This window comes from Lolium perenne, chromosome 6 (assembly GCF_019359855.2).
Source record: "Lolium perenne isolate Kyuss_39 chromosome 6, Kyuss_2.0, whole genome shotgun sequence".
Taxonomy (NCBI): Eukaryota; Viridiplantae; Streptophyta; class Magnoliopsida; order Poales; family Poaceae; genus Lolium; species Lolium perenne.
In genome coordinates, this window is record NC_067249.2 from 35,107,397 (window position 1) to 35,134,255 (window position 26,859).

At 47.2% G+C, this 26,859-nt stretch overlaps 1 protein-coding gene across 1 annotated transcript in view; it reads right to left on the minus strand.

Moving 5' to 3' along the window:
- Nucleotides 1-26,303, minus strand: part of LOC139832344 (uncharacterized) — a 51,926-nt gene extending 25,623 nt beyond the window's left edge. Inside the window, exons 1-3 of the mRNA XM_071822078.1 lie at nucleotides 26,011-26,303; nucleotides 25,666-25,801; nucleotides 24,765-25,594 (exon numbers count right to left, since the gene is read on the minus strand). Coding sequence (XP_071678179.1) covers nucleotides 24,765-25,594; nucleotides 25,666-25,801; nucleotides 26,011-26,247 — 1,203 coding nt within the window. The 5' untranslated portion in view covers nucleotides 26,248-26,303. The remainder of the gene's footprint in view (nucleotides 1-24,764; nucleotides 25,595-25,665; nucleotides 25,802-26,010) is intronic.
- Nucleotides 26,304-26,859: the final 556 nt, after the last annotated feature.

A 26,859-nucleotide genomic window follows, 5' to 3' on the forward strand; every position in this document is an offset into this window, starting at 1 on the left:
CAAAATGTAGCTCTAGGGAGGGTTTTTGAAATTTCCATGTTTGAAACCAAAAACCACTTCTCTTCATGCATGCTTGACTTCATAAGACAGAGTTTAGGGTTAGGGGTAGATATATACATGATTTTCTGGTTTGAATATGTCTAGACCTTGTTTATTGTAATGTCCCAGGTTTAGAGACGATCGAGGGGTAGATTTTAGAAAGGGATGTGCATTGCATTGTAAATTACGGGGAAATTTCGCGCTTTTAAAACCAAACTGCATCGCAGGGGAACAGGTTTCTCTCTCGACACCTTACAGGGTTAGGGTTTCGAGAGTGCGACAAACTTGTTTCTCATTCAACTAAGTTAGTGTTTTGAGAAGAGAGGAGAGATATTGCATCACAACTTAAGTTGCATGATTGAATTCAAACCTAAGTTGAATTTGAATTTCAAATTCAAACATCAAATAAATATCTCATAATTCAATTGTGAGGAAATTCATTAAGTAAGTTATAAATAATAAACAATATGAATTATACAAATAATAAGTAAAGCTCATTAGAGAAAACTTTGAGCTTTATTGATAAACACACAATATACATTGGCTTTACAACATTCATAATTGAAATATAAGAACATTACAACACATTTCAAGAATTGGCAAAAATGAAGAAAGAAAAAGAAAGGAAAAGTACAATGTCATAATCTATCCTAAAACTACAAGCTAATCTCCATTGATGCTTGAACTTGATCTTCACTTTGATCATCTCCAAGCTCCCTGCACACAAACACAACCAAGCAAGTGTTATGCCAAGTGGCAAAGCCACTTGGCAGGTTAGAAAGAAAATGGAAACAGAGAGGATATGCTCACAGCTCTGCCGAGTTGATCCACTCTCAACCAAGAACCAAGCCAAGTACAAAGCACTTGACACACACACACAGCCAACCTGCTCACCAGGCAGTGTGCATGCTCAACAACACACACAGGCCAGTGAGTCACCACAAGCTGCAGGCCAAGCTGTCGACCAACAGAGCAAAGCCAGGATCATATAAAACCCTTTTCCACTGCCAGAACCAGCAAACCATCGACAGGCTTCACTGGTAAGTCACCAGAATTTAAGAACACAGCAAGAACAGGAAGAACAGGAAGAACAGCCACTGCTGTTCAACCATTCCACAATCACCAGAAACAAACCAAGCATCAAAGCTTGCAAGGAGGAGCAGGGCAAGCACACCAATTCATCATTGAAGCAATCCTCTACACCAACCATAATTCTTGGAGCTGGAGTGAGGTATACCAGAAAAACATGAGCAAACCATGGTTTTGCTCATAATTAAGCATGTGCATATGTCACAGAAGCAAAAGAGGGTAGAAACCCTATTTGTATCATCACTTGGCTACTAGCCATTTGGTACAAGCAAAGAGGGGAGAGGCTAATAGGAAATCATCCAAGGGAACACTAGTTATGTCATATCAGTGGCACAACTAAGGAAATCCAGCAAAGGATGGATTCACAGCTAGCCTAGCCCAAATCACCTAGCACCTACAGCTAGTAATACCATCAGACAGATAGGCAACCTGTGCCTATTTCTTTTGTCAACAGTAAAGCTCACTGGAAATCCAACAAAGGATTGTCCAGTGATGCATTAATCAAGCCACAGCCAGCCAACAGGGGTGGGAGCTTCCTGAACAGCAAGAATTGCTGTTGAGGCCACCTCAACCACTGAAACAGCCCCAAATCAAAAGCCTTGCACATTTATCATCACCAGAAGGGTTCAAATAATGGACTAGGGTACACAACCAAGGGTTGGTATCCATCTAGCCTGTCACAATTAACAAGATGATCATAACTGCAAGCAGTTCACATCATTTATCCATTTAGCCAAGCCAGTCAACACAGATAAATGAAATACACAAGCAATAGATTCACCAGAGCCTTGCAGATGATCCACTGGATCATTGCAAGCATCAACGGATGCTTGAGCAAGCACCATCACACACAGGCCAGCACAGGGTGAGCACCAGATAGCCACAGAAGGAAGCACAGCAGTTAACCATCAAGCAAATGGTGATCAGATGATCATTAGAGCTTGCTAGCTCATGCTACTGGTTGCTATAAGCCAAGCATAGCATCAGAAATGAGCCAGCTACTGAAGAATTACACCCAAACCATAACTATATCACAGATAATTAAATCAGTCATATACAGGAGCAAACCATCCAAGGATGGTGAGATCTTGTAGCAAGCATGCTCAACAGGGCATTAATATGAACAACAGCACAAGGGGTTAGCCAATTAGAGGCACTGGCACTTGCATAATGCAAGGATTATGCATAATAATCAAGCCAGGGGCAAAGAAATGCACACACAGGAGAGGCATGATACACATAGCAACAGCATGAACAACTTAATTGAGCATAAGCATCACAGTATGCTGATGTCTACGCCTCCTCCTTTTCCTGTAGACAGTGTTGGGCCTCCAAGAGCAGAGGTTTGTAGAACAGCAGCAAGTTTTCCCTTAAGTGGATCACCCAAGGTTTATCGAACTCAGGGAGGAAGAGGTCAAAGATATCCCTCTCATGCAACCCTGCAACCACAAAGCAAGAAGTCTCTTGTGTCCCCAACACACCTAATAGGTGCACTAGTTCGGCGAAGAGATAGTGAATTACAGGTGGTATAAATAAGTATGAGCAGTAGCAACGGTGCCAGAAAATAGCTTGCTGGCGTGTAGTTGATGGTGGTAGTATTGCAGCAGTAGTAACGCAGTAAAACAGTAAACAAGCAGCGATAGCAGTATTTAGGAACAAGGCCTAGGGATTAGACTTTCACTAGTGGACACTCTCAACATTGATCACATAACAGAATAGATAAATGCATACTCTACACTCTTGTTGGATGATGAACACATTGCGTAGGATTACACGAACCCTCAATGCCGGAGTTAACAAGCTCCACAATTCAATGTTCATATTTAAGTAACCTTAGAGTGTAAGATAGATCAATACGACTAAACCAAGTACTAACGTAGCATGCACACTGTCACCTTCATGCTAAGAAAGGAGGAATAGATCACATCAATACTATCATAGCAATAGTTAACTTCGCAATCTACAAGAGATCATGATCATAGCATAAACCAAGTACTAACACGGATGCACACACTGTCACCATTACACCGTGCAGGAGGAATAAAACTACTTTAATAACATTGCTAGAGTAGCACATAGATAAATTGTGATACAAAACTCATATGAATCTCAATCATGTAAAGCAGCTCATGAGATTATTGTATTGAGGTACATGGGAGAGAGATGAACCACATAGCTACAGCGGAGCCCTCAGCCTCGGTGGAGAACTACTCCCTCCTCATGGGAGCAGCAGCGGTGATGAAGATGGCGGTGGAGATGGCAGCGGTGTCGATGGAGGAGCCTTCCGGGGGCACTTCCCCGTTCCGGCGGCGTGCCGGAACAGAGACTCCTGTCCCCCAGATCTTGGCTTCGCGATGGCGGCGGCTCTGGAAGGTTTCTGTGGGTTTCGTCGAACGTGATAGGGTTTTCGCGACGGAGGCTTTAAATAGGCGGAAGGGCAGCCTCGGAGGGGGCCTGGGGCCACCACACCATAGGGCGGCGCGGCCCCCCCTCTGGCCGCGCCAGGGTGTGGTGTGGGGCCCCCAGGGCTTCCCTCTGGCGGCTCTCGGGTGTTCTGGATGGTTCCGGGAAAAATAGGAACCTGGGCGCTGATTTCGTCCGATTCCGAGAATATTTCGTTACTAGGATTTCTGAAACAAAAAACAGCAGAAAACAGCAACTGGCACTTCGGCATCTTGTTAATAGGTTAGTTCCAGAAAATGCACGAATATGACATAAAGTGTGCATAAAACATGTAGATAACATCAATAATGTGGCATGGAACATAAGAAATTATCGATACGTTGGAGACGTATCAGCATCCCCAAGCTTAGTTCTGCTCATCCCGAGCAGGTAAAACGATAACAAAGATAATTTCTGGAGTGACATGCCATCATAACCTTGATCATACTATTTGTAAAGCATATGTAGTGAATGCAGCGATCAAAACAATGTATATGACATGAGTAAACAAGTGAATCATATAGCAAAGACTTTTCATGAATAGTACTTCAAGACAAGCATCAATAAGTCTTGCATAAGAGTTAACTCATAAAGCAATAATTCATAGTAAAAGCATTGAAGCAACACAAAAGAAGATTAAGTTTCAGCGGTTCCTTTCAACTTATAACATGTATATCTCACGGATATTGTCAACATAGAGTAATATAATAAATGCAATAAGCAAGTATGTAGGAATCAATGCACAGTTCACACAAGTGTTTGCTTCTTGAGGTGGAGAGAAATAGGTGAACTGACTCAACAATAAAAGTAAAAGAATGGTCCTTCAAAGAGGAAAGCATCGATTGCTATATTTGTGCTAGAGCTTCTATTTTGAAAACATATAGAGAGCATAAAAGTAAAATTTTGAGAGGTGTTTGTTGTTGTCAACGAATGGTAGCGGGTACTCTAACCCCCTTGCCAGGCAAACCTTCAAAGAGCGGCTCCCATTTTATTTTATTTTTGGATGGCACTCCTTCCAACCTTTCTTTCACAAACCATGGCTAACCGAATCCTCGGGTGCCTGCCAACAATCTCATACCATGAAGGAGTGCCTTTTTATTTTAGTTTTATTATGATGACACTCCTCCCAACCTTTGCTTACACAAGCCATGGCTAACCGAATCCTTCGGGTGCCGTCCAACAATCACATACCATGGAGGAGTGTCTATTTTTGTTAATTAATTTGGGACTGGGAATCCCATTGCCAGCTCTTTTTGCAAAATTATTGGATAAGCGGATGAAGCCACTAGTCCATTGGTGAAAGTTGCCCAACAAGATTGAAAGATAAACACCACATACTTCCTCATGAGCTATAAAACATTGACACAAATCAGAGGTGATAAATTTTGAATTGTTTAAAGGTAGCACTCAAGCAATTTACTTTGGAATGGCAGGAAATACCATGTAGTAGGTAGGTATGGTGGACACAAATGGCATAGTGGTTGGCTCAAGTATTTTGGATGCATGAGAGGTATTCCCTCTCGATACAAGGTTTAGGCTAGCAAGGTTATTTGAAACAAACACAAGGATGAACTGGTGCAGCAAAACTCACATAAAAGACACATTGTAAACATTATAAGACTCTACACCGTCTTCCTTGTTGTTCAAACTCAATACTAGAAATTATCTAGACCTTAGAGAGACCAAATATGCAAACCAAATTTTAGCATGCTCTATGTATTTCTTCATTAATGGGTGCAAAGTATATGATGCAAGAGCTTAAACATGAGCACAACAATTGCCAAGTATCACATTATCCAAGACATTTTAGCAAATTACTACATGTATCATTTTCCAACTCCAACCATATAACAATTTAACGAAGAAGAAACTTCGCCATGAATACTATGAGTAGAAGCTAAGGACATACTTGTCCATATGCTACAGCGGAGCGTGTCTCTCTCCCATAAAGTGAATGCTAGGATCCATTTTATTCAAACAAAACAAAAACAAACCGACGCTCCAAGCAAAGCACATAAGATGTGATGGAATAAAAATATAGTTTCAGGGGAGGAACCTGATAATGTTGTCGATGAAGAAGGGGATGCCTTGGGCATCCCCAAGCTTAGACGCTTGAGTCTTCTTGATATATGCAGGGGTGAACCACCGGGGCATCCCCAAGCTTAGAGCTTTCACTCTCCTTGATCATGTTGCATCATACTCCTCTCTTGATCCTTGAAAACTTCCTCCACACCAAACTTAGAACAACTCATTAGAGGGTTAGCGACAATAAAAATTAACATGTTCAGAGGTGACACAATCATTCTTAACACTTCTGGACATTGCATAAAGCTACTGGAAGGTAATGGAACAAAGAAATCCACCCAACACAGCGAAAGAAGCAATGCGAAATAAAAGGCAGAATCTGTCAAAACAGAACAGTCCGTAAAGACGAATTTTTAATAAATACTTCCGTTGCTCAGATCAGAAAACTGAAAACTAATGAAAGTTGCGTACATATCTAGGGAACACGCACGTAAATTGGCATATTTTTCTGATTTTTCTACAGAGAAAACAGCCCAGATTCATGACAGATAGAAATCTGTTTCTGCGCAGAAATCCAAATCTAGTATCAACCTTCGATTAGAGGCTTCACTTGGCACAACCAAACACAAAACTAAGATAAGGAGAGTTTGCTACAGTAGTAAACAACTTCCAAGACACAAATATAAAACAAAGTACTGTAGCAAAATAACACATGGGTTATCTCCCAAGAAGTTCTTTCTTTATAGCCATTAAGATGGGCTCAGCAGTTTTAATGATGCACTCGCAAGAAATAGTATTTGGAGCAAAAGAAAGCATCAAGAAGCAAATACAAAACACATTTAAGTCTAACATGCTTCCTATGAAAAGGAATCTTGTAAATAAACAAGTTCAAGAAGCATAATGCAACAAGCATAGAAAGATAAAACAAGTGTAGCTTCAAAAATTTCAGCACATAGAGAGGTGTTTTAGTAACATGAAAATTTCTACAACCATATTTTCCTATCTCATAATAACTTTCAGTAGCAACATGAGCAAACTCAACAATATAACTATCACATAAAGCATTCTTATCATGAGTCTCATGCATAAAATTATTACTCTCCACATAAGCATAATCAATTTTATTAGTTGTAGTGGGTGCAAATTCAACAAAGTAGCTATCATTATTATTCTCATCATCAAATATAGGAGGCATATTGTATTCATAATCAAATTCATCCTCCATAACAGGTGGTAACAAAAGACTACTATCATCATCATAAATAGGAGGCAAAGTATCATCAAAGTAAATTTTCTCCTCAATGCTTGGGGGACTAAAAATATCATGCAAACCAGCTTCCCCAAGCTTAGAACTTTCTATATTATTATCAACAATGGTGTTCAAAGCGTTCATACTAATATTACTACCAGCATGCAAATAAGATTCCATAGGTTTTTTAATTTTCGCATCAAACAATCCATGTTTTAAATCAGGAAATAGAATAAGAAGATCATTCTTGTCCATTATGCCAAACTAGTGTAAACAAGAAACAAAAAGTTGCAATTGCAGGATCTAAAGGAAATAGCTTTGAGTACTTACAACGGTGGAAAATAGCTTGGTAGCCGAGATCCGGAGTGTGAGTACCTTTTTCCTTTCCTCCCCGGCAACGGTGCCAGAAAATTAGCTTGATGTCTACGCCTCCTCCTTTTCCTGTAGACAGTGTTGGGCCTCCAAGAGCAGAGGTTTGTAGAACAGCAGCAAGTTTTCCCTTAAGTGGATCACCCAAGGTTTATCGAACTCAGGGAGGAAGAGGTCAAAGATATCCCTCTCATGCAACCCTGCAACCACAAAGCAAGAAGTCTCTTGTGTCCCCAACACACCTAATAGGTGCACTAGTTCGGCGAAGAGATAGTGAAATACAAGTGGTATAAATAAGTATGAGCAGTAGCAACGGTGCCGTAAAAATAGCTTGCTGGCGTGTAGTTGATGGTGGTAGTATTGCAGCAGTAGTAACGCAGAAACAAGAAACAAGCAGCGATAGCAGTATTTAGGAACAAGGCCTAGGGATTAGACTTTCACTAGTGGACACTCTCAACATTGATCACATAACAGAATAGATAAATGCATACTCTACACTCTTGTTGGATGATGAACACATTGCGTAGGATTACACGAACCCTCAATGCCGGAGTTAACAAGCTCCACAATTCAATGTTCATATTTAAGTAACCTTAGAGTGTAAGATAGATCAATACGACTAAACCAAGTACTAACGTAGCATGCACACTGTCACCTTCATGCTAAGAAAGGAGGAATAGATCACATCAATACTATCATAGCAATAGTTAACTTCGCAATCTACAAGAGATCATGATCATAGCATAAACCAAGTACTAACACGGATGCACACACTGTCACCATTACACCGTGCAGGAGGAATAAAACTACTTTAATAACATTGCTAGAGTAGCACATAGATAAATTGTGATACAAAACTCATATGAATCTCAATCATGTAAAGCAGCTCATGAGATTATTGTATTGAGGTACATGGGAGAGAGATGAACCACATAGCTACAGCGGAGCCCTCAGCCTCGGTGGAGAACTACTCCCTCCTCATGGGAGCAGCAGCGGTGATGAAGATGGCGGTGGAGATGGCAGCGGTGTCGATGGAGGAGCCTTCCGGGGGCACTTCCCTGTTCCGGCGGCGTGCCGGAACAGAGACTCCTGTCCCCCAGATCTTGGCTTCGCGATGGCGGCGGCTCTGGAAGGTTTCTGTGGGTTTCGTCGAACGTGATAGGGTTTTCGCGACGGAGGCTTTAAATAGGCGGAAGGGCAGCCTCGGAGGGGGCCTGGGGCCACCACACCATAGGGTGGCGCGGGCCCCCCCTGGCCGCGCCAGGGTGTGGTGTGGGGCCCCCAGGGCTTCCCTCTGGCGGCTCTCGGGTGTTCTGGATGGTTCCGGGAAAAATAGGAACCTGGGCGTTGATTTCGTCCGATTCCGAGAATATTTCGTTACTAGGATTTCTGAAACCAAAAACAGCAGAAAATAGCAACTGGCACTTCGGCATCTTGTTAATAGGTTAGTTCCAGAAAATGCACGAATATGACATAAAGTGTGCATAAAACATGTAGATAACATCAATAATGTGGCATGGAACATAAGAAATTATCGATACGTTGGAGACGTATCATATGCTCATGAGCAAGATCTCATGAGTTACAACAGCAAGACATAGAGAAGAGCAGCACAAGCACAACAGCTAGAATCCATGGCGCATATGGCAGCAACAACTAGCACATCATAGCAGCACCAGAACTAGCCTGGCGCAGAGAATATAGGCGCATGAGCAGCAGCAGCACAACCAGATGGATGCCAGGGCATCCAGAGGAAGGAGAAGAGGCAGAACAGGTAACAGAGGAAGAAGGAGGAGGGGAGCACTTACAGGCGATGCGGGCGAAGAAGCACGGCCGTGGCGGCCATAGCGGCACACGCCGGGCGAACGGCGGCGCCAGCCAGGCCAGGCCGCGGCAGAGCCGCAGCTCCAGCACCACCTCGGTGAGGCTCGCGGTGGCGACATGGCGCCAGGGGCACCAGGAAGAAGAACCACGGCGTCTCCAGCGCACGGCGGCGGCGAACACCGAGAGCCAGGCGTACTGGAGGGTCGAGGGCGAGCGAACGAGGGCGCTAGCGTCAGATCGACGCGGACCACCATGTCCGCCGTCGAGAGGCGGATCAGATCCACCTAATCTCGCCGGCGGCGACGGCCTAAGTCGGCCGAAGAAATTCCGAGAAGGGGGCGGCGACGAGAAATCGCCAGAGCTCGAAAGGGTTAGGGTTCGCGAGCGCGTGGGGGAAGAAAGGGGTCGGTGCGACCGACCGAGCCCAAGTGGCTCGGGTTAGGGTTAACCCGCTGGGCCACCCTGACAGGTGGGCCCAGGGGCAAAATAGAAATTTCACATTTTTAAATAAACCAGAAACTTTGAAAATAAATAGAAAATGTTTAAAAGCTCTAAAAAAATAATTAAAAATATGAAAATTGATCAGCATAAAATTCTCTATCTAAAAAAAATATCAAATGGAAATTTTGAAGACAATTAAGAATAAGTCTTAATTTGATGATTTAAATAATGATTTAAATCACACATATTATTTTCAATAATGAAAATAAGTCCATTAATGCAATTGGACTTTAAAAACACCTTGACAATATTACAAGGTAGTATTTACCCTAAATAGAGTATCTCCAAATCTATCTTAGTATTAACCTCTTACATGAAATAATAATGTCATCGGAAGGGGGGGACAAACCCTAAAACTGGAATCATGCATAATTGCTTCTTTAACCATTGCCCTTATCGGACAATGATGCTATTTTTCAGAAACAGAGGACAAGGGTCAGTCCACACCATCCAACTGCAAAACTTTGCAGTGTTCAGGCAAGTTCATCACTTGCTCATGTCATTTGTGTATTTCTATCAAATTACTTGCAAAGTACTATGGTTATCACTATTGCATAAAAACCAAAACCACTATTTTCATAATTATGAATATGACTATGTGGTTGGCAATGGAACCATGGATTGTGTTGATATGGTGGAGGTTCCATTGCAAGGGTTTATATCCAGCTAGGATTAAACAACAAATGTCGCCAGTGATTCTTGTGCCGTAATAACCGTGTTAACCATAAGATCTGAAATGGGACGGACTAGTCAATCGTATTTCCACCTCTTGTACATCAACGGATGCGCTTACCGTAGCAGTTGTATCTTGCGGAGCGACTTGTGGGTGGGGATCCCACTCTAAGTCCCCACGGTTATGCTGTGCATACCGTAGCGGTTGCGGCTTGCGGACCAACTTGAGGGTGGGGATCCCACTCTAATTCCCCACGGTAATGTGGTCTATGATGGGTTGCAGCTACCGGCGAAGGAGTTTGGTTTGATCCCAGACTGTTGTCGTGGTCGGGGTCCGTCCTTAAATGGTGTAAGTGGACCGACGAGGACCCAGGGTCGGGGTTTGCAACAAAGGGTGGGTGTATGAGGTAGCGGAGGAATATGATTGGCTATGACCTTATACCGGGCCTCACACCGAAGGAAGTGTGGACGGGAAAGCTGCCCGGTTGGCACCAAGGTTAAGATCTCTTATGGGTAAAGCAACACACCTCTGCAGAGTGTAAAGAACTGTGACCTGTCACTCCCTGTTCCGGGATATGGAACTGCGAACGCGGCCGGAAAGGAGCTCCATGAAGTTCTAGTAAACCGGTGAAGGCTGACGGACATAGCTCTTTGAAATAAAAGCAATCTCTTGAAGAAATGTTTACCAAAACCTGCATTGGTATTAGTCTTTCTGGTCTAATATCGTAGCTAGTGCATTAAACACCTCTTATCTATAATGAACTTGTTGAGTACGCTCGTACTCATCCCAATCTTAAATCCCTTGCTTAGATTGTCAGATAAATCACGGAGGAGGACTACGACAACCCTGAAGGAGCCGAGATCATCGGCTATGAAGAACCAGACCTCTCTGGAGGTATTGAAGGCGTAGACTACCTCATAGTCTACGGAACCGGGGAGGCTTCCGGAGGAGATCAAGCCTAGAAGCATCTAGTAGTAGTAGTAGCCGAGCAGCCCGAACTCTTAATACTTAGCTGCTCGAGAGAATAAATGTATAACTTAATGAGACTTCTATATTGTAAGCTAAGTTGGGTTCGCCTCGAACCCAGGAGTACTCCTCTTAGGACCCAAGAGGAGCTCCGAGACGATATGTGTATGATGTTTGTAATATTAAATGAATGAGTTGTGGACCTGCTATGTTCTGTTGTACTACTCTGAGGGATGTAATATTTGCGGAATGGTACTTCGCGAATGTTATGTCAACGACTTGCATACAACAACATGCAGTGGTATGCAGGGTTACCACAGTTGGTATCAGAGCAAAAGCTTTGACCTTAGGTTGGAACCTAGTAAATGGGACCGAACGTTAGGAGTCAAATAGGACTAGTAAAGAATTCTCTAAAAATATGGTGAATATTCAATTGAGAATACAACAATCATATCTTTTAGTGCGATAATTCTTTATTATCTCTATTATGATGCATTATTACTAATCTTATATTCTTCTATTTCCACAGCGAACATGGCAAGCTCACGTCCGGGACGAAACGTGAAAGTAATGGATTCAACACTGAGTGAATATGAAGGAGGACTTGCAGATATTCTACGTGCCATGTTACTTGAATTTGGGTGTGATCCCCAGATCCAAGTAAAGAAATACATGTACTATGATGGTACTGTATTGGCAAAGTGTAGGGTAGGGCTGCGACTTCCCGAATCTTCGGGAATGAGCGTAGTAATGCCAGCAGGTGAAGCCAGAACTATCAACACAGCCTACCATATAGCCGTTATGAGAGCCATTACCGATATTCGGGAGCATAAGACGAAAGAGCTTATGGGTTCCGAATTCACCCACATTCCTCATATGGAGGAGGAAGATGATCCCATGCTTAACCACTTCAAATATGCAAAACACAAACCAGTAGAAGCTGCAAAATACATGGACAATAGCCGCAACTTACTATCATTATTCTTTCAGTTGAACCATCATTTAACGGGAGCAATTGATACAATGCTAGAGGAGTTTACTGAACCCAAGGAGGAGACTAGGGGAAAAGAACCCATGGAGAATGTGGTGCACACACCAGTTTACTCAGCTGGTGACTACATTAGTATTGATCCTCTTGAGTGAGAAACTACACCTGTTACACCTGGGAACTATCTCAGCAGTTCCTATAGGGGATACAAGGGTGGAGAGGAATCCGGAAACAATCAGCGTTCCGTGACTCCTATAGAAAACTCCACAGGTTGGCGTTGGGGATCTGATACTGGAACTCATAGTACTTCAGTGTATTATGATGGAGAGATGAATGAGGACGCCACGACCCAGAACCAGAGTTATCCTAGTAATGGAGGAGTTGATGGAGGGTATCCGACACAGGTTGAGTCGGATACAAATATTGGAAACATTTATGGTGGAGCCACAGGGGAGTACACCCGATGGGTGGACTATGATGCACTGAATGACCAGTTCGTGAACACTGATTTCTCCCTAGGATCATCATCTGATTCGGACTACCAGCCGACGGGGAGACCTTATGTTCCAGGTTTTGTCAGGAGGACGACACGTTCGACCGGATGGAAGCCTAGGATGTACCGGGAGTGAAGCACGGCTAGAGACCACCAAGGGAGGCGAGACTATAATACACAAGTACCACGTGTATTATAGTATGTAATATTTGTAGAAATTTGTACATATACTTTAATAAGTGAGTTTGCATACTCACATCGACTTGAGTATTGTAATAAGACCACTTAAGTATGTATATACATGGTATATGTTTTGTATGAATTGGATTTGCTTCTTGATTTCCATTGCGTGACTAGTTCTGTGCACAAATTTGAGCTCAGAAAACTTGCGCATGGAGTCATTATGAGTATCATCTTGTGTTGCAGAACTAGGGGGTTATGTCGGGACCGGTAGGAGAGGAGACCGAAGCGCAGCGCATGGAGCGCGAAGCAAAGCAAAAGGAAGAGGCTGATGAAGCAGCCAGGAATCAGTTTCCACCACCACCACCACCCATGACGCAGCAGAACTTCGTTCAGTATATGCAGATGATGGAAGAGAGGCAACGTATCACGTTGGAGCAGCAGAATAAATTCTTCCAGGAGCTACTGCAACAGAACCGGGTAGAGAGACCCGAGAATCAGGGAGTCACCTTAGCAGACTTCTAGAACACCAAGCCTATATCTTTCGCATACGCGCCCGAGCCAATGGACGCGGAGGATTGGCTTATGGACACTGAGCGAAAGCTCAATACTGTTGGTTGCAATGACCAGGAGAAGGTCCGTTATGCTACACACTTGTTGTGTGGACCTGCCGCATCATGGTGGGACAACATCGTAGCTGTTTATCCGGCTGGAAAAGTGTTTACCTGGGAGGAGTTCGCGAGGAAGTTCAGGGAATCCAATGTCCCTGAAAGTATTGTGGAACTGAAGCGTCGAGAATTTGAAAGTCTCGAGCAGAAGGATAAGGCCATCCTGACTTATGTCAGGGAATTCTCAAAACTGTCTCGGTATGCTGTTGAAGAAGTCAACACTGAGGACAAAAAGAAGAAGAGGTTCTTGAGGGGGTTAAGTCCCCAGTTCAAGGTACAGCTTCGAATGATGAGAGCGACGGAATTCCAAGAGTTGGTGGATGCCGCCATCACTCTGGAAGATGATTTCAAGCAGCTGGAGGAGGAAAAGAGGAAAAAGGCCAAGTTTGAGCCTAAGAAGTTTTCCAGTAACAAGCCCAACACCAGCTTGAATTTCAAGCCAAGGTACAACAACAACAACAACAACAACAACAACAACAACAACAACAACAACAACAACAACAACTACTACTACTACAGTAGCAGGAGGAACCAGATGTTTCAAACTGCAAATCAAATAGTTTGTCACATCTGCGGATTTAAAGGACATGCCTTGAAGGATTGTTGTAAACCCAGAATCATTTGCTTCGGGTGTCGTCAGGAGGGGCACATGATGAAGGATTGCCCCAATAAGAAGAATGGAGGAGGTCAGTCTAGAGGAGGAGGAAGCCGAGGAGGAAACAACGGAGGGAGTTGGAAGAACAAGAAACCCTTCGGCAAATTGAACTGCACCAGCTTGGAGGAGGTGGTTAACTCCGATCAGGCGGTGATAGGTATGCTCCAGATACTCACTCATCCTGGCAAAGTACTTTTTGATACTGGTGCAACTACATCATTCATTTCTCAGCAATTCATCATCAAACATGGGATTAGTTGCACTAAGTTAGATACACCCATAACTATACTTTCCGCGGGGGGAACGATAGTACTAACCCATACCAAACAAAAACAAGTCATCATGATCAATAAATGCGAGTTTGACGCAGACCTGTTCATTTTACCGATGAAGGACATTGATGTCATTCTTGGTATGAACTGGTTAGAAGCTAACGGAGCATTGATCGACTGTGTGAACAAGACTGTGTCTTTGAAAAGCCCTGATGGAAGTAGAATGATCTACCAAGGAGACAAGCATACACAGATCGAAGTCGAGCTACAGCTGAACAACATGAAGGAGGTGAAGTTGGAGGATATACCTGTAGTGAATGAATTTCAGGATGTGTTTCCTAAGGAATTACCTGGAATGCCACCAGATAGGGAGATAGAATTCACTATCGACCTAATTCCAGGAACAGCTCCGATTGCTAAAGCACCATATAAGATGGGGCCTAAGGAGTTGAAAGAACTTAAGGAGCAATTGGATGACTTGGAACAGAAAGGATTTATACAAGAAAGTGTTTCACCATGGGGATCACCTGTGATCTTCGTAGATAAAAGAGATGGAGGAAGAAGGATGTGCGGAGACTACAGGAATTTTAACAATGTGACAATTAAGAACAAGTAATCACTTCCAAGAATACAAGATCTATTTGATCAAGTTAGAGGCGCGGGAGTCTTTTCCAAAATTGATCTAAGATCCGGTTATCACCAGATAAAGATCAAGAAGGAAGACGTTCCGAAAACTGCCTTTGTTTCAAGGTATGGACATCATGAATACCTTGTAGTGCCTTTTGGATTAACCAATGCCCCAGCAATTTTCATGAATCTCATGAATAAGATTTTCATGCCATATCTAGACAAGTTTGTCATCGTATTCATTGATGATATCTTGATCTATTCCAAAGACAAAGCCGAACATGCTGAACATCTGAGGTTAGTGTTGCAAACACTAAGAGATCATCAACTCTATGCCAAATTCAGCAAGTGTGAATTTTGGCTGGATCAAGTGGAATTTCTTGGTCATGTCATTAGAAAAGATGGAATAGCTGTTAACCCGAGCAAGGTAGCAGCAGTTCTAGAATGGGAAGCACCCAAGACTGTCAAGGAAATTCGAGGATTCCTAGGAATGGCAGGATATTATCTGAGATTCATTGAAGGATTCTCCATGATAGCAGGACCAATGACGAAGCTGTTAAGAAAGAACACACCATTCGTGTGGTCAGGGGAGTGTGAGAAGAGTTTTCAAACTCTGAAGGAGAAACTCACCACGGCACCGGTGTTAGCAGTTCCTGAAGTTGGCAAGGATTACACCGTGTACTGTGACGCATCCAAGCATGGATTGGGTTGCGTACTCATGCAAGATCGTAAGGTAATATCTTATGGATCGAGACAACTCAGACCTCATGAAGTGAACTATCCAACACATGACTTAGAATTAGCAGCAGTGGTATTTGCACTCAAAACTTGGAGACATTTTCTCTATGGAGCCAAGTGTGAGCTCTATACGGATCATAAGAGTCTCAAATACTTCTTCACTCAGAAAGAACTCAATATGAGGCAGAAAAGATGGCTTGAACTGATCAAGGATTATGATTTGACCATCAATTATACTCCAGGAAAGGCTAATGTTGTAGCAGATGCCTTAAGTAGGAAGAGCACTGGAGGAGTGGAACAAGAGTTATCACCGGAGTTGAGGAAGGAAATAAGTCAAGCCCAGATACAACTTTGGGAGAAAGAAGCTCATGAAGGACTATCGGCTTTACAAGTAGCCGATGAGCTAAATGTTAACTTGAAGAATGAGATAATGATGGGTCATGTTGTGGGTATACTTCATGGGTGTACCATCGACAGTGCCTAGATCCGGCAAGCCCGGGTGGCCCACAGACGGTGATGAGGCATGTGGCCCATCGGGCGGCCCAGTTGCTGTTGATCATGAAGGAAGAAGTCCAGCCCAGGATCAGCAGGCCGGATCCGTACCGACCTTAGGAGTAACCCGGATCCATGGAGGCCCATGAGGAACCCGGATCCAGTACGACGCGTATGGAAGGCGGATCCGTGACGTGCACGGCAAGATATTGTACCGTAGCTAGGCTATCTGTAATCCGGCTAGGACTCTCCATGTAAACCCTAGATCCGTGCGCCTTTATAAGCCGGATCCCGGGAGCCCTAGAGGCAACAACCACAACTCATTGTAACAACGCGAAAGCGCCCAGATAATTCCAGACAAGCAGCAGTAGGCCCTGTCATCGTGCAGGTGTTCCGAAGCTGGGTAACTCGCGTACCACCGTCCCGAGAGCACTCCACCCTATGGCCCCTACTTCTTCTCCCCCTCGTGAGGATCCCTCCTCCGGGGTACCGTCGATTAGGCAACGACAGTTGGCGCCCACCGTGGGGCCTGTGGCGTCTCGAGGCCGGAATCGGGAGGGTTCCGCCATGGGAAGCTACGACGACACCATCGCTGTGGGACGCGTCCTTTACGCCGGGAATCTGCCGATCGTCCCTCCGGATGAGTGCTGGATTCCGGCTAGGACAAACCCCGTCAAGCTCTCCATCGTCCCAATTGGCGGCATACACATCTTCATCGGGGAAACCGTCGATTCCGACGGAAACCCGCTGGTAAGTAACGCAGACGCGACCGCCGCAGAGCTGGACGCTGTCGCGAAGATCCGATCTAAGACGCAGGAGCTTCCCAAGGAAGATTCCGCCTTGGATCTGGAAATTTCAAAGCCCACCCAATCCGCCCCTGAGCAGGAAACAAAGGTGGAAGACCAATGCAGATCCGCCTGGGTCTCCCAGGTGTTAGAAAAGCAGAGGTGCCACTTCGTACACTTCTTGGCCCATACCGCCGGAACCGCCCCTCAAGAAGACGGAGCTGGTCCTGAGCAGGAAGAGGCACCAGAACACAACACGGATCCGGATCAGGCTGAGCTTGTCGGAGAGAGCGAGACTCCGGTTGAAGAGTCGATTTTGGGCAACCTGAGCCCAATTTCCGGAGATACCCCATCCATGGAATCTGATGACTTCGTTCGCAAGATAAGGGAATACGGATACAGTGATCAGCCTGAAGTCGACTCCGCCCAGCCTAAGCAGGTTCTCGCAACGGTAGCAGCGCTGGGACAAACTGGATCTGAAGAACCAACCAGCCAATCTGACCCTCAACCATCCCAACAAGGATCTCCAATATCTCGGGCACGACCCCAAAGGGATTCTTCCTCGGAGGAAATCCTGTCAGCAGAGGAGGTGGCCGCGCGAGTAGTTCTTAACACACCTATAACCACGGGCGACGCCGCAGATCTGGAGGCTCTAGAAACCACCAGAAAGGAGATGCTGGCCACAGCCAAGAAGCTCGCCGATACCGAAGCTGCGTTAAAGGTAGGGAGGGCAGATCATGCAGCCTGGGCGGAAAACTTCGACAGACAGGACCGCGAGATTGCTGCCACACTCGAGCAGGTCAAGAGCATGAGGGCTGAGTGGGAAGTAAAGATGATCTATGCGCAGGCGGAGGCCGATCGAATTGTTAGAGAAGCAATTCCGCCTCGCAGGATACCTTTCAACACGCCCGCAGATCACCAGCCGCTGGAAACTCCAAAGGACAACATGCTAAAAGCTGCGGAACTACTGCAGAAGAAGGACGAAGAGGTCGATATCAACTATCTTCGCACACTCGTCGCTTCAGCAATGCAGCAACAAAGCAAGGCGGATACTTCGCGCAGGTTGGAATCCAATCCGGATATCTGTATATCTACCGCGCAGAAGGACGCCCGCGCGGATCGGCGAACCGATGACGAATCACATACCGGATCCTCGGAGCGCAGAAGGAAAGCCAGGGAACACCCAAATCCAATCCCCGGACCATCAAAGACGCCACCGTCAGATCCAAGAAAGGGAAAGGATGCGATGTACTCTGGACGAGACAAATACCGCAACCCCTCTCCTCCGCCCAACGGTTACCCGCGACCCCCTCGCCGCCGTAGTCCAGCCGGAAACACCAGCCCCCCAGGGCATGGTGGGATTGTTATCCGCGACAACGTGCTGCCAAGAAACAGAAACAGGGAGCGCTCGCCGGAACCTCGCCGGAACCAGAACATTGTTCATGAGCCCGAGCTCAGGAGGAGTCGGAATGAGGACCGCGGTCCAGAACCTCGCCGGAGCCGGGACCCAGAGCCTCGCCGGAGCCGTGATCCGGAGCCTCGCCGGAACGACTAGGGCAGCCAGCGCCAAGGCGAAGGCAGCAACAGGAGCCGGAGCCAGCACCAGGAAGGCCGAGGAGATTCAGATGGCGGAAGCAAGAGGTCAGACCGCCCACCTCGCAGGTCTCCCTCACCACCACCTAGCGGTGGCGGCAGAGGTGGAGGCGGAGGCAATGGCCGGAGATCTCACTCTCGCTCAAAATCTCCTCGCCACGGCTCTCGCGACGCGCGGGACCGCCTTAACGAGTACAGAACCGACTACATTGGTCCGAAGTGCTTTGGCAGGATGATTCGAGAGGAACCAAAGCCAAGGATGAACCTCAAGCTACCCGGAAATCTGAAGCATTATGATGGCACCGAAAGGCCGGATACCTGGATTGAGGATTACTATAATGCTGTAACCTTCGCCGGAGGAACCCCTAACATCGCCTGCCGCATGCTTCAGTTGTACCTTGTAGGTCCAGCCCGGATCTGGCTCAGCGACCTTGAGAAGAATTCCATCTTTTGCTGGTTCGACCTGAAGAACGCTTTTGAGAAACACTTCAGGGGCACCTACAAGAGACCTGCCACAACAAGCGACCTTCAGGCATGCATCCAGAAGAAGGGCGAAACATCGAGGAACTTCCTCACCCGATGGTTGGCATGCAGAAACGAGTGCGAGAACGTCGACAACCGCACAGCAATGCACGCTTTCATTGGGGGCTTGCAGCAAGGAGGATTGCTACGACACAAGCTAACTTGCATGGTCAATGCAAATCAACTGACGTTGGACGACATGATCACCATCGCCAGCGACCACACTGCCGCCGATGACGACGCAGGCGGTGACCTCGCAGCCACAGCAATCCCCCTGCATCAACAAAAGAAGAACCGTGACAACGGCGGTAGCAGCAGCCATAAACGCAAGAACCCTGATGACCAGAAGAGTGGCGGATCCGAGATGGTCGCCATGGCGTTTCAACGCGGAGGTCCAGGAGGCGGAAGAGGACGCGGATGCGGAGGCGGAGCCGGCAGGGGTCAGCAGCATACCTCCGAGGTCACTGCTGCCGGATCCCGCGCCCCGCAAACCTATGAGGAGTACAGAGACATGCCCTGCCTGGCCCATCTGGATCCGGTTACAGGGAAGTCCACTCATACCAACCGCAACTGCAAGTGGGTCAATGATCTAAAGAATGACCCGGAGGCCGGATACAAGCGCGCCCGGAAGCACCGCCCTCGCGGAAAAGGTGGCAAGGGCAAGAACAAAGACAAGGAGGACGATAGTTCCGAGGCGATGGATGAGGATGATAACTCGCCGGATCCCAAGGCAGGAGCCGCAGGTAAATCCAATCCATTCGACAAAAAGAGCGTGGGGGCTTACCACACTTTCCTCGGAACCCCAACAGTACGCGCCTCCAAGTCAGCTACCCGGATCCTGAACGCCATAGTTCCGGCTGTGCCGCAGTACGTCAGGTGGTCGGAAATTCCGTGCACATTTGATCGGAAGGATCATCCCGCAATTGTGCCAAAGGAATGCTACGCCTTGGTTGTAAGTCCCCGCATAGACGGGTATGACTTCTCCAAGTGCCTCATGGATGGCGGAGCCAGCTTGAACATCATGTACCTGGAGACTCTAGAGCGGATGAACCTCACCAAGGAACAGCTCAAACACAGCACCACTGAGTTTCATGGTGTGGTTCCGGGTAAGAAGGCAAACTCCCTCGGCAGCATCACACTTCCCGTGGCTTTTGGCGATGTTCATAATTTCCGCGAAGAGAAGATCACGTTTGAAGTTGTGCCCTTCAAGAGCTCCTACCACGTCATCTTCGGCAGGCCCACTTACCACAAGTCCCACGCAAGAGCGTGCTACATCTACAACAAGCTCAAGATTCCGGGTCCTAAAGGTATGATTACCGTATCCGGAGACTACAAAAAGGCTCATGAGTGCGAGTTAGGCGAAGCCGCCTTCGCAGAGTCTGTGATATCCGGAGAAGAGCTGAAAGGCTACAGAGCCGCGGTGGATCCGACTGAGATGCAGACCACCAAGAAGCAGATCTCCGAGCAGAAAACCTCCTTCAAGCCCGCGATAGAAACCAAGAAGCATGACCTCATTCCAGGTGACTCTTCCAAGCAGGTTTCAGTCGGAGCCAACATGGACCCCAAATAGGAAAGCGCGCTCGTCGAGTTCCTCCGCGCTAACATGGATATCTTCGCATGGCAACCTTCTGACATGTCCGGAGTACCTAGGGAACTCGCCGAGCACTACCTCAACATAAATCCGGGGGCCAAACCAGTGAAGCAAGCTATGCGACGCTTTGGAGATAAGAAGCGCCGCGCCATAGGAATGGAACTAGCAAAGTTACTAGAAGCAGGTTTTGTAATGGAAGTTATCCATACCGATTGGGTCGCGAATCCCGTCCTTGTACCCAAAAAGAACACTGAAATACTAAGAATGTGCATCGATTACTCTGGCTTGAACAAACATTGCCCGAAGGATCCGTTCCCCTTGCCGCGCATTGACCAAGTCATTGATTCGACGGCGGGGGCGGAACTTCTGTGTTTTCTTGATGCGTATTCCGGGTATCATCAGATCCGGATGAAGGAATCCGACCAAAAGGCGACTTCATTCATTACCCCGTTCGGTACTTACTGCTATGTTACTATGCCCTTTGGTTTGAAAAATGCAGGTGCTACCTACCAACGTACGATGCAGCGGTGCCTGAAGGACCAAATTGGCCGGAACGTGCACGCTTACGTCGACGACATCGCGGTCATGACCCGGAAAGGATCCGACTTGATCAGCGACCTCACAGAAACCTTTGACAACCTCCGTAGGTACAAGATGATGTTGAATCCGCTGAAGTGCGTCTTTGGCGTGCCAGCCGGAAAACTCCTTGGCTTCATAGTCTCTCACAGAGGCATTGAGGTTAACCCGGAAAAGATCAAGGCAATCCTGTGCATCAAAAGGCCAACTTGTCTCAAAGATGTGCAACGACTAACTGGTTGTGTTGCAGCAATCAGTAGGTTTGTTAGCCGTCTTGGCGAGAAGGCGCTACCTCTGTACAAGTTGCTGAAGAAAACAGACAAATTTGTCTGGGACGACGCAGCTGACGCAGCTCTTCGAGGGTTGAAGGAAATTCTCACCTCCCCACCTATCTTGGCAGCTCCAGCAGAGTCAGAGCCAATGCTCCTTTATCTGGCAGCTACCAACAAAGTCATCAGCCTCGTCATCGTGGTGGAGCGAAAGGAAGAAGGTCATGAATATGACGTCCAAAGACCTGTCTACTACATTAGCGAGGTGCTGACGGAGTCAAAACAAAGGTACCCTCACTTTCGTAAGCTAGCCTATGGAGTGTTCCTGGGTAGCCGGAAGTTGAGGCACTATTTCCAAGAGCATCCGATGTGATCGTGAGCAAGGCTCCGCTGTCTACAATTCTCAACAACGCTGACGCAACAGGACGTACGGCTAAATGGGGCATCGAATTATCCGCCTTCGACATCGCTTACAAGCCCAGGACTGCGGTTAAATCCCAAGTCTTGGCAGATTTCGTCGCAGATTGGACAGAAGCTCCGGATGCAAGTCTGGAGCCGGAACCAGAAACATGGGTCATGCACTTCGACGGATCCAAGCAGCATCAAGGCTCAGGAGCCGGAGTCACCCTGAAGTCCCCTACCGGAGAAGAACTGCAGTATGTTCTGCAGATCCACTTCGAAGCTACTAACAACATGGCGGAATATGAGGCTCTACTACACGGTCTGCGCATCGCTAAGGAAATTGGGATCAAGCACATCATATGCTGTGGAGATTCCGACCTGGTGGCACAACAAGTAGCCGGAACCTGGAACGCCAGAAATTCCGTCATGGCGGCCTACAGAGACGAAGTTGATGAGCTCGCCAAGTGCTTCCTCGGATACGAAGTCAAGTACGTCAGAAGAGACGACAACACAGCGGCAGACATGCTATCCAAGCTCGGATCCGGCAGGAAACAAATTCCGCCTGGCATTTTCCTGGAGCATCTCCGGATACCCTCAGTTAAGGGCGCTAACCCGGAAAACCCAGAGGTGGCAGTGTCTCCGGCTAGGGAAGTGATGGCTATCATTCCGGCTTGGACACAGCCTTTCCTGGATTACCTCATCGATCAAAAGTTGCCAGAGGACGAGGTCCTCGCACGACAGATCGTCAGACGAGCAAGAACCTACACAATAGTTGATGGACAGCTCTACAAACGAAGTGCAGCAGGGGTATTTCTTAAATGCGTCTCCAATCAAGATGGCATTGAAATCCTCAGAGAGATCCACGCAGGGGATTGCGGGCATCATGCCGCTCCCAGATCACTCGTTGCAAAAGCTTTTCGGTTAGGTTTCTATTGGCTTACAGCTAAAGAAGACGCTGATAAAATAGTCAAGACCTGCCGAGGTTGTCAGTACTACGCTACTCAACCAAATGCTCCAGCCCAAGAGCTGAAGACCATACCTATCACCTGGCCGTTTGCGGTCTGGGGGCTCGATATGGTTGGTAAGTTAAAAAGATCATCTCCTGGCGGTTTTGAGTACCTCCTGGTCGCTGTTGACAAGTTCAGCAAATGGATCGAGGCTAAGCCAGTGAGAAAAGCCGACGGTGCTACGGCACTAAAATTCGTCTGCAGCCTCGTGATGAGATTCGGCATCCCACACAGCATAATCACAGATAATGGCACAAACTTCGCTCAGGGAGAGTTAAGGGATTATTGTGACACAATGGGGATCCGACTGGACCTTGCATCGGTGGCTCATCCACAATCTAATGGTCAGGTTGAACGGGCTAACGGTCTAATATTATCAGGAACTAAGCCGCGCCTTGAAGAACCGCTGCGACGAGCAGCCGGAGCTTGGGCTGACGAGTTGGAAGCTGTTTTGTGGAGTTTACGAACTACCCCTAACAGATCAACAGGGTTTACCCCATTTTTCCTGGTATACGGATCCGAAGCCGTGCTTCCCTCCGACATCATCCACGACTCACCGCGAGTTTCCGCCTATAATGAAGAAACGGCTGACGAGGCCAGACAGCTATCTGTGGACCTGATCGAGGAAGCTCGGAACTTAGCTGACCAGCGTTCCGCCATCTACCAGCAGAAGCTCCGACGCTATCACAGTCGTCGAGTTCGGAAACGCTCCTTCATGGCAGGAGACCTGGTCCTCCGCCTTCGACAGGTGAAAGACCATAAGCTGCAATCTCCATGGGAAGGACCCTTCGTCGTTAGCAAAGTGCTTCATAACGGGTCGTACTACCTTGTTGATTTCCGCGAGCTAAGGGATAGACCTGCTAACTGGCACCGGAAACGCAAGCGTGAGGATCCGGATGACATCTACGATGAAACAGATCGCCCTTGGAATATCGCACAGCTACGTCCTTTCTACACTTAGCATATTTTTTCCGAGTTATAAACTCTATAATAGTTATACATGATCAATGAAATAAAGCTTATGGTTCACTCTTTGAGTCTTTTACCTCCTTTACTTGTTCATTTTAGATCGTGTATGTTTTTCTGACTAAAACCGCAGAGCTGGATATTTCCGCCTAGGCGTGTATGAAAGTTGCGATTTTCAAAATCGTCCTTTAGGACGTAAGCTTAAGCTTTCTGATTAAGTTGTTATCTGTTGCGAACTCGTGGATTCCTAGTAGCGATTTCCGGCACCTATGCTTGGGGGCTTGTTTCCGAGGTTATGGACGGACTGCCATTGGGCTTCGTCGCCGCTGGCGAGCGTTTCCGGCTAAGGTTTTCCGGCTCGTGGAAGGTCAAGCGGGCAAGCCGGAAAATAACGAAGTCAGCACTTGCTTTCCGACATAAAACGAAACATGCACATAATATTTAACGGATAGCAGGATAAGTGTTTCCGCCCCATGCATAATCGTTTCGTTCCTAGCTACTTAAGAATTTAAAGTCTTATTACAAACCCTCGCTGGGGCCAAAATGATGCATTGTTTTTCCCGCAGGAATAAAAGTTTCACTTCCCCTTAGCCGGAGAAGTCTTGCCCTCTGGATCCTGTTCCTTGGCGCCTTCGGCTGGAGAAGACACGTCTTCTTCACTTTCTTTCTCTTCCGAAGCAGCGGTGCTGGTCTTGGGTTCCTCTTGGGGAGCATCCTTGGAGCTGGTCCAGGTAAACTGGGTTCCGGATTCCGCAGGTCGCGCCTTGGCCTCGAGTTCCTCTTGAAGTTCCGCTTCTAAGGGCTCATCTGCAGGGAGGACGACCTTGTCGTAGAATTCCTCGTGCCGGATCCTGCGCGCGATACGGGTGTCATAGCCGCTCACTGCATCAAGCAGCGCGCCGACATCCGCATCCGGAGGAACGCCCGTGGTCACTTCATCAAGTTCAAGACCCGGAGTATGTGCTAGGCACATGGTCAAGGCCATTGCAGCTGCGCCTCGGGCTGAAGATGCTTGCAGATCTGTCACCAGCTCCGGCAGAACATCCATCTTACCAATAAGCTTGCGCACGTCGCAAGTGCGGCTCCTCTTGATGTTCAAGTTATAGCATATCTTGCGGGAGGCGGAGATGAGATCTTTGCAGTCATCGCCCGCGAGTTGCAGAAGGTCGTCCCGTGGGAACAAATTCCGGCGCTGTTCCGGGTACCCAAGCGGCTCTGCATAAAAGATAATCAGGATATAAGCACGCAATTTGAGCGCAAAGTAAAGAAAATCGGAGCAAACATCTTGACAAGGTTCCGATATCATACCCAAGATGTTCTCATTGAGCAAGTCCCAGTGTTTCTCCGCCGTCTCCATATATTTCCGGAGTCCATTGAGCTCTTTTTGCTGCCTCCTGATGGTCTCGCTATCAGCATTCTTTTTCAGCTCCAGCTCGCCCTTTTCCCTGATATGCTCGGAGTTTCTCTCCGCCAGCTGCTTTTCGGCCTGCTCCCTTTTAAGTTCCGCCTCCTTTAGTTTCGTCTCCAGCTCTTGGTACGAGGAGCGCAGGTTCTCAAGTTCAGACGAAGCTGTTGCAAGGGAGGAGGATGCGCCTATAATAACATAAGTTAACAGCAAATCTAAAGTCGGAATTTGGTTAATGACGAAGAAGGCGGAAACCAACCTTGGGCGTCCGCCAGTTGTTTAGCCAGTTCTGCATTTTCATCCTTCAGGGTCCGGATATTTTCCGCCTGACTCAGAGTAACGCGGCGCTGCAGGGCAATGTTCTTGTGCAGCTCGTAGTGCAGCGCCTGCTGTTCCTGTAAAATTTAAACAGTGCAGGAGTAAAAATTCCGCCTGTAGAAGTGGTTTCTTTTAAAGCATCATTGCCGGAACTTTTCCGCCATAATGCTTGGGGGCTACTAGTCCATTCTAAAAAACTTTCCCGGAAGTAATCTTTCTCTAAGCATCTAAGCGCTAACTACTTTTTGAGTTTCCGCCTACATGCTTGGGGGCTACTGGGGAGTACCTTTTGCTTGCAGATAAGTTGATCGCAGAACTGGCCAACGTTTTTCTTGAAGTCCTGGATTTCCGATGTCCTGGAATCAGGCTTCCCCCAGGCGTTGTTCAGCATGGCGTTGAGCAGGTCTTGTTCAAGCTCCCACTTCTCCGCTTCAGTCAGCTTGTTGAAAAACTTAGTGGCATACGCCTTGGGGGTGGAAGTGGTGTCAGCCGGATCTCCAAAGTTCTTCGGAAAAACGACCATGTCGCCAGCGCCCTCTCCAGCTTTCTCGGAAGAAGTTACTTCAACCTCTCCTTGGCCTTGTTTTTCTGCCTCTTCTTGGGCAGGGCGTTTGGCCTTAGGATCTTCTTCGCCCGCATGCCCGCTGCTAACCGGAATTATTTCCGGTGGAGTGTTTGCGGCAGGTGGGGGAGATGGATCAGCCTGAGGGGGCGACGGTTGGGGAGTTGGGTGGGAGACGCTTGGTGGAACTGGAGTAGAGGGACCAACAGCCGGAGATTTCTTCATGTATTTTGTGATGGGCTCCTGGCTGGTGGTCTGCGTGGCAGCGTTTTTCGGATTCCTGCAAACAAGTGAAAGGGTTTAGACAAGAGATAATTTCGCTAAGTTAAAATTGCATCATGCTCGGAAACTTACGGGGCGCCGGGGATGATGGGGCGTGTGCCCTGGCCAGCTGTCGAGAGCATTCTTAGACGCGCACGCTCCGCTTTCCTTGAATCTAGCGGAGGTGGTTTTGTCGTTTTCGGCTTCTTGGCAGAGGCCTCGCCGCTAGCTCCGGCTTCGGAGCCGGAAGCTTTGGCGCGGGGACGCTTTGTAGGTCGAGGGGCCGCCTTGCGGGGTGCCTGGTCCTCTTCC